The sequence below is a fragment of the Pyxicephalus adspersus genome, chromosome Z, assembly GCF_032062135.1.
Source record: "Pyxicephalus adspersus chromosome Z, UCB_Pads_2.0, whole genome shotgun sequence".
Classification (NCBI taxonomy): domain Eukaryota; kingdom Metazoa; phylum Chordata; class Amphibia; order Anura; family Pyxicephalidae; genus Pyxicephalus; species Pyxicephalus adspersus.
Genome location: NC_092871.1, coordinates 75986424 through 76000045, shown reverse-complemented (window position 1 = coordinate 76000045; position 13622 = coordinate 75986424). Strand labels below are relative to the sequence as shown.

General features: G+C 37.3%; 1 protein-coding gene across 2 annotated transcripts in view; it reads left to right on the top strand.

The window, feature by feature from the left end:
- The window catches only part of MAPKAP1 (MAPK associated protein 1), a 111029-nt gene that overhangs the window by 85421 nt on the left and 11986 nt on the right, over positions 1-13622 (top strand). For both annotated transcript variants that reach the window (XM_072431199.1, XM_072431200.1), the window contains exons 9-10: positions 813-953; positions 8700-8837. In XM_072431199.1, the coding sequence (XP_072287300.1) occupies positions 813-953; positions 8700-8837 (279 nt within the window). The remainder of the gene's footprint in view (positions 1-812; positions 954-8699; positions 8838-13622) is intronic.

The window sequence follows — 13622 nt, the reverse complement described above, 5'->3', positions numbered from 1 at the left end:
AATCAGAACAACCATTTACCTTTACCTTATGAAAATTTAGCATTATACTATGTGGAGTGACGATGCAGTTGTAAACCTCGACCCAGATCTTCTGGATCTGTAGTTTATTCTTCAAACTCCAGTTTTGTGTTCATTTCACTTTATAAATACCCCGGTTTCAAAACTCATCTGATACTCATCTGATAAAATAAAGTGATCTTCTTGTGTATCAATAAACACTTTTGTTTTCCATCACAATGGTGATATCATAGCACTTCCTGTTAGTGAGCAGTTAGGGCAAAGCTTTTCCAGTTCTGTGTTGTCTCTTACTAAGGCAACATATCACTGTATTAGTTTCATATTGGTGGATGATTACAACCAACAATAGGTCAATATTTCAAGTTTCTGGTGAGCTGCATGTGGGGGGGAATTTGATACAGTGTACTCCATGCAAGGGATTTTTATCCACTGGAAAATCAAATGACCGATCAAGAATCTTCTACCACCATCTGTATGGCTTCCCATGGACTGTGCTGCAAAGATGTCACAGAAGCATGAGTGCAAAGTATAAATGAAAAAAAGTAACAGAGACCTAACTCTGTTAACCCAACAATGGTGTCTTAAACCTAACATTCCTAAATTGCATCGATAAGAATTATATTACAAAATCATATTTAATTGCTAACATTAATTACAATGTAATAATTACATTACTTGTATGCCTATGCAGACCATATTATCCAGTTTACAAATTGAAAGTATACCACATTCATATGAAATAAATATATTATATAAAATGTATCTGTATGTAAATCTTTCGTCTTTATTTTAAGGTTCAAGAGGAGAAGAGCCCCAAGAGGAAGAAGCACAAATAGACATTGCAACAGTGCAGGACATGCTTAGCAGTCATCATTACAAATCATTCAAGGTCAGCATGATCCACAGACTGCGTTTCACCACGGATGTCCAGCTTGGTAAGTTTTCTCCTATCTCCTGGTGTCTACCTGTACATTGCCTTTTTTTGTTTTCAAAGACAGGAAGGAAGGCAGTAGAATCTGGAGAGGTTCAATAATCTTTTTTTATTGTAGCTTTTTATTTCAGTGATTCAGTGTAAGTGATTCTGAATAAGTGCTAAGACAGCCCCAGGGGGTTTAAATCTTTTACCAGTTTATCCCAAAACCCTAAATTAGACATACCCACCCCCTGTGAGATTCTCAGTGATTTGTGTGCATGGATAGTTATAAAAAGTTTAGCACACTTTGTCTGTGCATTTATCAAGCAAACTAGGGAAAATAGAGATTCACTAGATGTTTGTTTGCCCCAAAATGTTTCTGCTTTTTTAATTTTTTAATGTTGAATGTGGATCAGTCATATTTGTTGGATTTCCTACATTGGAATGCACAAAGCACCAGCCAGCGTTTATGATTCACCCCCATGAACCTAACAACACAGATTGACCCACACGTCATATGACAACATTCCCAATGGTGTCTCTTTCCAATATCAAGTTGGATTTATTTGTGACTAGCTCCCTGATTTCAGTGGCAGTGGATGTCTTGACGAAACTTTAGATTGGTATATTCTGATCTGAGGTTTTTTTTTCTCTTAAGTTTATACCTTATCTGCTGCAGAATTTCAAGGTGAAGGGTATTTAGGTATTTCCTGTTGGCCCAGGAGGACTTGCTATGCCAGCTTAATTCTTTTGCTGGCTGATGCAAAGTGGGAAACTGGGTCTGTGATTCCCAATATGCTTAAAGCTTATAACTCTACAGTTGTAACTGTAGAAACAGCAGTGTGTCTAAAAAGAGATTAAGCTCAAAATCCTTTTATTAGCTTTTTATTTCCATACACACAAATACATTGTGAAAACTACACACCTCAGTCCTTCTGATCTGGAACCAAAACGCTTCTCATTTACTGGTTAATTTGGGGTTCTTATCTTGTTTAAATGTCCAATTCAAAAATGTTTCCTTTTCAGCATAAGGCAACATGACCTCTTCAAGTATTTTTAAGCATTCAAGCTTATCTAAGATCCATGGCAGTGGTCGCCAACCTTTTCGGACCCACAGACTACTAAATTTACCTTCTCCAGACTGTGAATGCGCGGGGAGCAGGGTGTCACTCAAGAGGAAGAAACTTCCCCCATAGGGATGTCATGATGCCAGAACTCGCCCACTCTTCCATCGCAGGTCTGAGCCTGAGAAACAACCCGGCCACTTCCTGAGCCTGCCATCAGTATGCGGGACATGGTCCGCGGCTCTGGTCGGTGTGACCCCCGACACCCCCCCCCCCCCTCAGTGGGGTCGTTCTCCTGACCCTGCTTGGAGGCGCACCGGCCAGAGCCACGTACCGACAAAATTTTCTCTCGAACCAGCGGTTGGCGATCACTGATCCATAGTATGCAATGAATAGGCCTAACACCATAGTAAAAGAAACATCCCCATATGATGTACCACCAATCTCTACTGTCTAAACAAACTGTCTGTAGCCCCTAGACCCAAAAATAACATTTATCCTGCTTTTATCAGACCACAAAATGCTTCACCATTTCTCTTTAGGCCAGTCAATGTGATCTTTGGCAAACTTTAATCTCTTCAGCTCGTCTTTTTCAACATTGGGATTTTGCAGGGGCTTCTAATTAAACAGGACTCACAGGTAATTTCAGACCTTCTTTGGTCTTCCTGGAGCTGATCATTGGCTGAATCTTTGCCATTTTAGCTATTCTTCTATTCATTTGAATGTTAGTTTTTTGTTTTAATCTACGTCTTTCAGGTTTTGGTTGCCATTTTAAAGAATTTGAGATCGTTATAGAGGAGCAGCCTATCGTTTTGTGCACTTCTTTATGTTTTCCCCTCTCCAATCAACTTCAAAATAATTTGTTCTTCTAAATGTCTGTAATAACAAATTTTTCAACAACATTTGCTGCACTCCTTCCTTAAATAGGAGCTCTAATTGACACCTCTTTAAATGAATAACACAAATTTGATCATTTTTTCTTCATGTTTTGATTTTGAGTGGATGTTCAGTGTTCGTAATACATTTGTATAGCTTTATTCACTTTTTTAAGCACAGTGCTATTATTCTGAAAACAACTGTATCACTTGTAGAGTATACCATCAATTCTTCAAAACTTACTTTGGATAGTGTTAGTCCAAAGGGTTTACCTTCACATTTTTTCTAAAGAAGAGATTTCCTTTTCTCCAGACCTCAAATTGTTGTCAAATTAATGTCAAATGTCAGATGTTGGCATTTAAATTACTTTTTTATATCCTATTTCAGGTAGTCAGCACTAGTCTCTTCTGACTTAACTCCACTTCGGCTGTTGTATTAATAAAACTTGGGTTTGGCAGTTCTTCAGAAGCCTCACTCTCAGTCTATAAGGAAAATTTCTCTGACTATACATTCTCACACACAAATTTTTCCAGTGGCATTTCTGATCGCCAAGAGGTTTTCAAACTTGCTGCCTTGTCCTGTAAATAACCTAAAACCTTATTGTGTACTGTAACCCTCTAATAGAAGGCTAGACTCCCAGGGTGGTCTCTGTTTTCTATTGTTTTCTGCCTTTGTATCTGGCATCAGATCACTCCAAGTAGTTTCTCTTCACTGTTTGACTGAAGTGAGGACTGTGAGGGTCTACTTAAAAGTCACAGCTTGGTTTAGGAAGTCTAAAGCTACGTACACACGTCAGATTTTTATCGCCAGATAATCGGCATCGGCCAAATATCGGGCGAAAATCTGCCGTGTGTACAGTCGGTGTCGTCCATCGTCCGGACGACCGACCTGCCGGATCCACGGACGATGGACGACAGCCGATCCTAATGAAAGGGAAGGGGAGAGCGCGCAGCAGGGTGCCACTCCGTCGCTCTCCCCCTCCCCTCTCCATAGAGCATGAACGGTGCTGTATGTACAGCACCGTTCATGCATCGTGCACTCCCTTGTCGTTGGAAAGGATCGTGAAAGATCCTTTCCAATGACAAAAATTGGCAGTGTGTACGCAGCTTAACTCTTTGAATCTCCATTTCAGGGGATTCAGTTAGTGTACGTTGGACAAATGTTTACTGTCTACATTCATGCTCACAATGTTTAATGTGTGTGTTAAATGGCCATTTCTTTATTCTCTTTGTAAGCCTACGTGACTGGATCACCATAGAGGAGCACAATTGGGATAAATGTTACATAATTCAAAAATTACTTGAACAGACACCTTTGTGGTAGAATGATGTGCATTATTTGATTGACAGCTGCAAATTATAAATCCTAAAAAATTATTTTACAAAATGACAGTAAAATGGTAAAGGTTATTTAGGACTTTGGTATTTTAGTTTATATATACCTTAAAAAATTTTCTTTGTTGGGAGAGAGTGTAGAACACAGTTATCAAATAGGGAGGGTTTTGAGCTGGAGATCCTGGACATGTAGAAGGAAAAATGGGATTTTGGTGAATCTTAGGAGTTTTTTTTTTGTCTTTTTTTTACTTTGTTCCTGGTCATCCTAACCGCCACTTTGTTAAATGTTCCTGCATCTAGCCAATACCTGTGAGCAAACATACTGCAGTAGGGGTTGAAACATTGCAAAACAGTTGCTTAAATAGTTTTTTGTATTGTAAATACCCTCAGGTGTGAGCTGCTGCAAGTTCTCTGTCACTGAGCAAAGACAATTATATCTTAGACATCTACTTCCCAAAAGCTATTGATTGCAAGCCTGAAGCTTTATTGATCATATTGATCTTGTGGGAGGTGTGTGGGGGACAGTGATATAGTGTGTATAGAATGGACAGCACTACAGAGCAAGTTCTAGTGGATACATGTTAGCGCTTTATTTATTTGTGTCAAAAATGGCATATCTTATATAATGTCTCATTATTTTGTATAGTTGTCTTTATCATATTGTCTGACCTTAAACATGGCTATAATCTGTTCAAGCCCATTGTGTGTGTAAATTTGATCAGTGTTTCCTGTCTCATACCAAATGTATTATAACAAAACAGCCTCAAAAACCAAATAACACATAGTGGAATACTCACATTTTCTTTATCACCTAACTCTACATTACCTCATTCTCCTTCAAAAGATGTCCTTAGTCTTTTTCGTAAAAAACTTGAAAGCAATGTTGATGTTATGAAACCAGTAACGCTTTCTGTAACACGGAGGAGGACCCACCATTAGAGAAGATCTAAAGGAGACTCGTCACTTCACATGACCATCCCAATGACTTTAGGTAAGTATAATTTAAAAAAAAAAGGCAAAAATACTGTCCATGGATTGGGGGAAAAGACTTTAGGGTGAAGAGAAGAGAGCTCGGTGTTGGAGGGTGGAACTGAACTGAGTTCTCTACAGAAATTTTAGGGCCTCAACAAAGAAATCCTGGTGGTCTCGGACTATTCATGTGAAATTTAGCATAATGTTATAAATGTAAATATCATAAATAGATATGATACAGTAGAATGTTTGTCTGAATGTTAGAACTGGTCATCATTCAATGTTAGTCAGTTTTTCTGGACTTTTAGGCTGCTACTTCTTGCAAAACAATATGTTTAGAAATATTTATTAACTAATCCCTGCCTCATGACCCTTTTTCTTACTTGAACTCTTGCTTAAAAAAAAATGTGAAGCCAAGGAGCTGAGTTATTAATACCATATGGAATACAATCATTCATGTAGCTTTCATCAAATGTACACAAGTTAAAGTGTCTGATTTATGTGCAGCAAATTGTCTGAATACTTCAGAGCAGTGATACACTCTTGTCACTCCCCCCTTTTCAAAAAAGCTTAAGCTGCGTACACACGGCAAATTTTTCTCGCCCGATAATCGGTATTGGCCAATTATCGGGCGAAAATCTGCCGTGTGTACAGTCGGTCGTCGTCTGACGACCGTCCTGGCGGATCCATGGACGTGCATCGTGCAGTCTTTTCTCGTTGGAAAGGATCGTGAAAGATCCTTTCCAACGAGAAAAATTGCAGGTGTGTACGCAGCTTTAGTCTCAAGTTTTTAGAGAGAAACTAGTGACATATTAAGCTGCCTGCCTCCTTTACATGCAAACACGTTAAGTGGCAGGCTTCAGTAGGACCATGTAAGGTCTCTTTATGAGATGTGACAATGTAGATTGTATCGAATTTTGACATTCTCTGGAAAATAAATAACTACACATGCAAGATCATGCTGGTGCATATAGTTATGCATTATTCTGTGGGTAGGTATGCATTACCTCTTTCTTATGTTTCATTACATGTAGGTGAGGCTAAAATAGGCTCAATTAAATGTTGAGAATAAACTGTTTTTCAGGATTCAGATTGAGTGGTATTCAGTGAAAATGATAAGCATGCAGAACATCCAAGTACACCAAACAAATAAGTCAGGCTAAAGGCACAGTTTTTGTATACATGTAGAAATGTATTTATCCTTGGGCTGTAATTTTAAAATATATGCATACATATATATATATATATATATATATATATATATACATATATACACACACACACAGAAAGGCTAAAATTTAAAAAAGTTTAATATGGCATAGGTTTTCTCCCTTGCTTGGTCAGATCAGGAAAATACAAAAATCTGACTGATATTGAAAAATTCTTTGCTTCTACTCTCACTTTTCTAGTAAGTAGGATGAAAACTATATTTGTTTGTATCTTGTTTACTTAGCTTTATTTTCTAGTATGTGTTGAGCTGTGAAAATAAGGAATCTATATTCAGAGATGAGAATCGAGGATGTGAAAAAGAGGCTTTTCTCCTGTACATAGAGGCAGTAATGGATGGACAAGGCAGGAACTATCCAGCAGATAAATATAATAGAGGTTTGCACGCTCTTTACATGATAAAAAGGCAGATGAGAAGGACCAGCTACGCTGCTTTCTCCCGTTGCACAACTCCACGCCTTGCCCACTTGCCCCTAGTTGGAAAGATTGATGGCTCTGAGGGTGACCTTGGCTAGGAGCAGAAGCTGGTGATGTATGTACCAGGCTCTCTCTGCTAAATGGGCCCAGATTTGTAGTGCTAATATTCATGGGGACGCAGGCCCAAACTCACCGTGGCTATAAATCAGCAGCCACTTTAGGTGTCACTTCTGGTTTATGTTCGGTTACTGTTAGAAAATCACTCTAGGTTCATACCTCTGGCATCATCTGGAATATTTTGGTGTCATACCTTTATTTTCCACTCTTATTATCAGCAGTTGTCAAATTAACAGCACTTAACACCTTCTCTACCTGACTGATCACAGTGCAATGATAGCTCCTGGCAAGTAATTGTTTTTTTGTTTTTTTTAAATAATTTGCTCTGTTACAATGAAGATTCTGTTTTTAAACTATATCAAAGTTCTGATTTAAATGAGGGGTACACATATGTATAACAGTACAATAAAGTAGTTTCAGAAGCAGCCATATCTGATATTTTCTGGAAAAACATGATGTTGGCCTTTAAACGAAATTTGACCATGTCACTGTTTGGTCATCACCGGTGAAATTTTAGTGTAGAGGTCACAAAAACTTGGTGGGTATTCTTTGTATAGTTCTTCATTGTGAAGCAGTTATCACAAAATGCTTTCAATAATATATAGAACATACCAATGAAAATCAAATAGAAGCAGTTCATTTTAGTGTTTACTTTATGCAATCTGCTATATTGTATAAAAAATAATTTAGGCTTTGTTAAATACATTTGAGATAATTATCAGTAAGAAAGGATAGAGGGGGGCAGGGGACTGAAGTGCTTTTCCATGTCTGCTCATGCAGTACAGTCTGGTAATCAGTGCGGTACAGTTCCTAATACTCAGTGTTGTTGTTTTCAAGGAACCATAGTAGGCCAATAGCGGGACACATTTACTTTTTTTTTAAACTAGTTATATTTACAAAAATTTACATTTTTGAATATTGCAACTGGGTTTGGTTGAGAGTCTTACTCAAAAGATTATAGTTTATTTGATGTAATTCATTTTCTGGTTCATGTAATTAAGGTCCCATTTAGTAATATTGTTAAATATGTACAAGCTCATTTAGGGAAACACGCAGGTTCAGAGACCAGTGTACCCATGAATTGCCTCTGTAGCAAACTCCTTTGCATGTGCCCCAAACACTGCTCTACCAGACTTTGTGATATAGTGCACCAGTAAACCTATTTCATTATTGTAGAGTGTAATGAAAGCTGAAAGTTAACTGCAACATATTTTATTGTTCATTCATTCAATACCCTTGAATCAATTCACCCACACACTGCTGTTTCTTTTGTCACACTCAATGCTACCATACTTAACAGACAGGGCTTCTTTCCTTCAGCCTACCCCATTCCACCCTTAAGTTGTTGCATTAGTTTCTAGCAGGCAGTTCAATAACTAAAGCTGTTGACTTTCAACTGATATATAATCAACTTTACAGTATGGAAATAAAATATAAAGGAACAATTTGACCAAGATTTGTAGTCTTTGGTAGTTTTTTATGGTTTTGATACACTTCGCTATTACAAACCTACATCGTTTAGGCAAACTATATGATGTTCATGTTACCTATAGATGAACTTTAATTTTAATGGCACCTTATTATGTTTAGCAAAATATTTAAATCTTAGGAAAGCTTTTTTTGTTGACTGTTATATTTTTTCATGTGTGCATCTATGTAAAAAAAAATAAAATAAAATACACTATGCCTCATTTAATCAGATCATCATTATTTGAATCTGTCATTTGACCTCTTAGAGTTAAAATCTGATTTATTCTTTAGGGATCTCTGGAGAGAAAGTGGAGATTGACCCAGTGACCAACCAGAAAACAAGCACAAAATTCTGGATCAAACAGAAACCAATCTCTATTGATTCAGATTTGCTTTGTGGGTGTGACCTTGCTGAAGAGAAAAGCCCAAGTGAGTAACACGTGTGTGTATGTGTGTAATATATATATATATATATATATATATATATATATATATATATATGATTTCATTTTTAATATGTTTAAAGTATTGGGTAGAAAAGTGAGGGTTTTAAAAACACCTGTCAAGTTTTTATTGCTGTCTATGTTTCTGCTGTTCACTTTGTAGATATGTACATATGTTATCCCTATCTCTATTTTATCCAAAGCTAAAAAAAAATACATATTTAAAAAGCAAATTTGGCTTGGGGTTTGTTTATCAAAGCCAAACATCAAGGGTTCCTGTTTTACAAATCACACTCTCCAACTCCAGAATTGGTGTTCTGTAATATGATATGGTAAACTGAATAACAAATCCAAAACAGTGCTTTGTAGAACATATATGCAGGACCTCTTATCAGGGCTGGAAGCTGGTAGGCTAGTAAGACCCAGAGGTTAAGTGACTCCTGGGTGGGCCAGTTCAATAAAAAAAGGTACACACAAAAATTATATCTTATTAGTGGGATGTTTGCATCTAAAGAGCAAATTTGGCAGGAGTAGGAAGGATTGGTTGCTGTCAGGATCTTGATTATTTAGCCAGGCCCACCATACACAGTATATTTTTGATTGTTGCCTTCGGTTGTTTCTATCACCCATTCATGAGTTTAAAAAAAAAAAAAAAGTCAATGAATTCTTAGATCAGGAATACGATTTTAAGGGTTTTTTTTTTTTTTTTTTGTATGTGATTTGTAGATCTGCGCTGCTGTTTGGTTAACCATGCTACAAACTCTGTTAACAATAGAAATTATTGGAGGTAGACAAACATCTGTTGCCTTCCTTTTAAAGGCCATGCAAAAGAGTTGGTATGAAAGTTTTAGACCTTCCCATCCAAGTAAGATCATCCTAAAATAAATGAAAAAAGTGATACGCTCTAAAAAGGCTGCAGCGGAGGAACCATGGAACTATACTAGCCTGGATTCAGTTCTGAAATCTTAGTGTTTTACTGTCCTTTACAAGCTAGTTTAAACCAAAGTCTTGGAACGGAATAAAGGGATGAATAATAAATAAATAATAAATAAATACGTTTTATTTATAGTAAAATTGTCTGTCCAACCTACACATTCAGCTTCATTGTCTCTTCAAATGTCAATATTATTCTTCATGTGCCAGTAACTATCTTTATCAGTAGGGTTCCATTGTTAGCCTCGGCCTGCTTCTTTTTACTGAGAAGAGATACATTTTCTCTGCTTGTTTCTAGACTGCTCTTTGCACAAATTTTGAGGGTGATTTTTATCAGCCAGTGATATATGTCTTACTGTGCAGCTTACATAAAAAAATGAATCCTGGGGTCCTCCTTGAATGAATTATGAGGGAGAAGGAAAGGATAGGGAATTGATAAGAGTTCAGACTTGTGCAATATATCCTTTTTCCAGTGTTTTATCTCTGGTAACACAAGCTCAGACTATCTAGCACAGGGAGTTATTATAAATTGTACTTATGCAAGCACGCAGAGCAGGGTCAATTGTATGGCTGTCAGAATGAAGATGTCAGCCTAGTAAGGGATGCCTGTATGGTTCTTTGAGTAGACTTTCCTGCTTACTTTGTGGCTTACTAGTTTGTTTGTCCGGCAAGGTCACTTATGCTTTTTAGCTTGTTGCTTAATATGTTTAACTTTTCAACAACCTTCATTAAATTCTTCCACATGTGCTTCAAAAGGTTGAAAGCTTTAGAATTTTCATTGAGAATCCATCTAACCTCCTCAGTCCTCTGACCTTCTTACAACACCATCATAAGCCTACTGTCCTAAAGTAAATTATATTTGTTATGTACTAAACTCCATATTTTATTACAAAGTGATATGATACACACACACATATATGTGTGTGTGTGTGTGTGTCATCATGCCTACATATATTTTATACATATGTTTATTCACATGCATACTACTGTCACAACACATTGTATTATCAGTAAGTACATATGATAGCATTTCCAGGGGGACAATATACAGAAGAGTCATTCAGTGGATATGGCAATAATGTGATTCTATCAGTCTGCTGACCCCAGAATTGCTGGTATTGAAACATTAGCCTTCTAAACTCACACTATTATGTGCCCCGCGAGTTTCACTCTCCCGAGTAAATCAATCAGCATCCTCTGTGATTCCTTCTGCGAATCTGACAGCCAGGGCTATCTGCCTTGGAAATAAAGTGGAATTGAAAGTGCTACATAATTACTTTATTTCCCAAAAACGATGGCCTAGCATTAAAGGTTTTATCTAACAGCTTGGCTACCAAGACCTTTCAATTACGTCACCTCCAGATCACACCAGGCAGGGTGTAGCTGTTACCTAGAGGACTATATATATTCCATGGAAGATTCAGACAAAGGTTTTATCTTGCACAAAATCCATTTATATTATCATTTCTGTACAGACCAAAGAAAGGGAGAGGAACATTTTGTTATGCCTTATTTTAAAGCAAGAGTACCTGTAGTTGTATCTGCACAGGAGATAGGGAAAAGCTATAAACAAAGCAGAAAATGCTGTTTCAAATATTCTATGCAAACAAATGGTTAGACATGTTTTCCTGTGTATTTAAAAAAATATTATATTTATCTACTGAGTTTATCTACTGTTCACCCTATTGTATTACCGTCTATATGGATCACAAGAATATCAAGTACAGATGCTCTTTACCAAATGACCAGGTTCTGTTCCAACAACCTGGTCATTTGACAAGTTGGTTATTAGGTGCTTGTGGCTTTAACCAGGCATGATGCAAACACTCTCCTTGCTCTCTTGAAACCATTGGTCCTAAAACTCCAGGCTTTGTGCACATACTGGCATCCTCTGAACCCTTGCATTTTTTACTCACAAGTACTGCTACTCACAAGTCCCTGAAGAGATATAGAGGACTGTGCTAAAGATTGTTTGTCTGTAGAATCAAGCCTCCTATTTCTAAATCTGCTTGCCTTCTTGTTCTCTTGCCAATTTTCAATGAACTGCTCAATATACATTGTTACCAAGTTATCTTCTTCCAATTAGGCAGTTAGTTACATAGTGAAAGGCTACAGCATTGTAAGCACACAAATGGCGGCTAGATCAGTTCTGCCCATTTTTATTTTCTACTGCCTGGTTGGGGCATGCATGAAGTAATCCAAACAGCAGCACAATTTTTTGGTAGCTCACGTATCAAAATGCTAATTGGCATAGCTCATTTACAGCTGACACAAGCTGCATACTGGCTGTCAATCTCGTATTACTTACCTTTACAGCAGTGTTTGCAATTGGTATTTAAAAAATTTCAAGCCTAGCCTACTTTTATTGCAGTGTTTCTTTTAACTATTCCTTCCCTGTACAGTTCAGGAAACATTGCTTATGTGCCATACATTGTTTATTATGTTTATTATGACACATCCTTAACATTATGATGGGTATTGACTGTGTAGAGTACATTTAGGTGTTACCATAAACAGTTCTGCATAACCTAAAATCATATAGCTTTGTTTGTTCAATTGTTCAATTCAGTTGAAATAGCAGTAGTTCACTTCAGTTGAAATAGCAGGAATTATTTATTTTCATAGTACTATGCCATCAGAGTTGCTTTTTATATGAGTTCGGGAAAGGACATGATTTCCCATTGATGAGTATGCTCTGTAGTTTAGTACAAAGCTTTGTGCAAGGTGCCAGACGGTGAGTGGAGCCCTATCTTATCCAGCTACACCTTTGTATTTCTATGCAGCCGATCAGAGGAAGCCAGCACGAAGATTGATGAAGACTATGAATTCTGGGGCTCTTGCTTCTGTCTGTATTAGAAAAGGTGGGGGCTTGGCAGCTTTCTTCTGAAATCTTTCCTGCCTCTTCTATGCTGTAACCTATGACACCAGCCGTCTGTTGGTAGTTGTCTTCGACTTTGACACTTTGATTGATGTCTTTGGCCACAGAAGTGTTTCAGTGCCAGACACTGCACACAAACACAAACAAGTGTACAAATTTACGCAAACACAAGGGCTAAGTAGATGCAGCGATACACAGATGTGCATTAAACGTGAACAAAAAATAGCTTGTCTGACAAAACCACAGAAGCAATAACAAAGTGCCAGATTGAGAAGAACCCTGTGTCTGCATTGTATTTTCTTTTTTTTTCTTTAAGAATATTAACCTTATATCTGCTGATTAGGCTGCAAGATTTTGGCATTTTTAGGCATTTGTCTGTATTATTGCACGGCTGTGGATAATTTTGACTACATACTGCTAATCTTAAATTATCTGTTACATGTTGGCAGCCAAGCTTCTTTTTGCTTTTTCCAGCCTAACTTCTTGGTTCATTGCACTAGTAGCAGTGATATGCCGTTGCTGCCAGCAGTGTTATACCCTATCTCTGCCAGCTTTACTGTTCACAGTATGTGTACAAACGTAGGAGACACACTGTGTATAGGGCATTGATTTTCAGTGGTTAGATTAATTTTTTTAAACATCCATGTCAGGACATAGCTGGATATACACATGAAAGCTTTGTTTACATGTAACTTAACCTCAATAAAAATAGTTTTTCTAAACGGGTCATAGGGCTAAGCTTACTGTTACAAACGTGGTACAGGTAGACTGCAGTATGTCTGTGAACACTTTCCATCTTTCAGGAGTTTCCTTTGTAGATATGTAATAGGTCCTTACATAACCTTTTGCTTTAAACCTAATTAGTAGAAAAATTATTAGGTCTGTAAAGCTGCTATTACTATCACCTGCACTGTGCAGAATTTGTATGGATACTGGAAATCTCGATATTCATTAATCCAT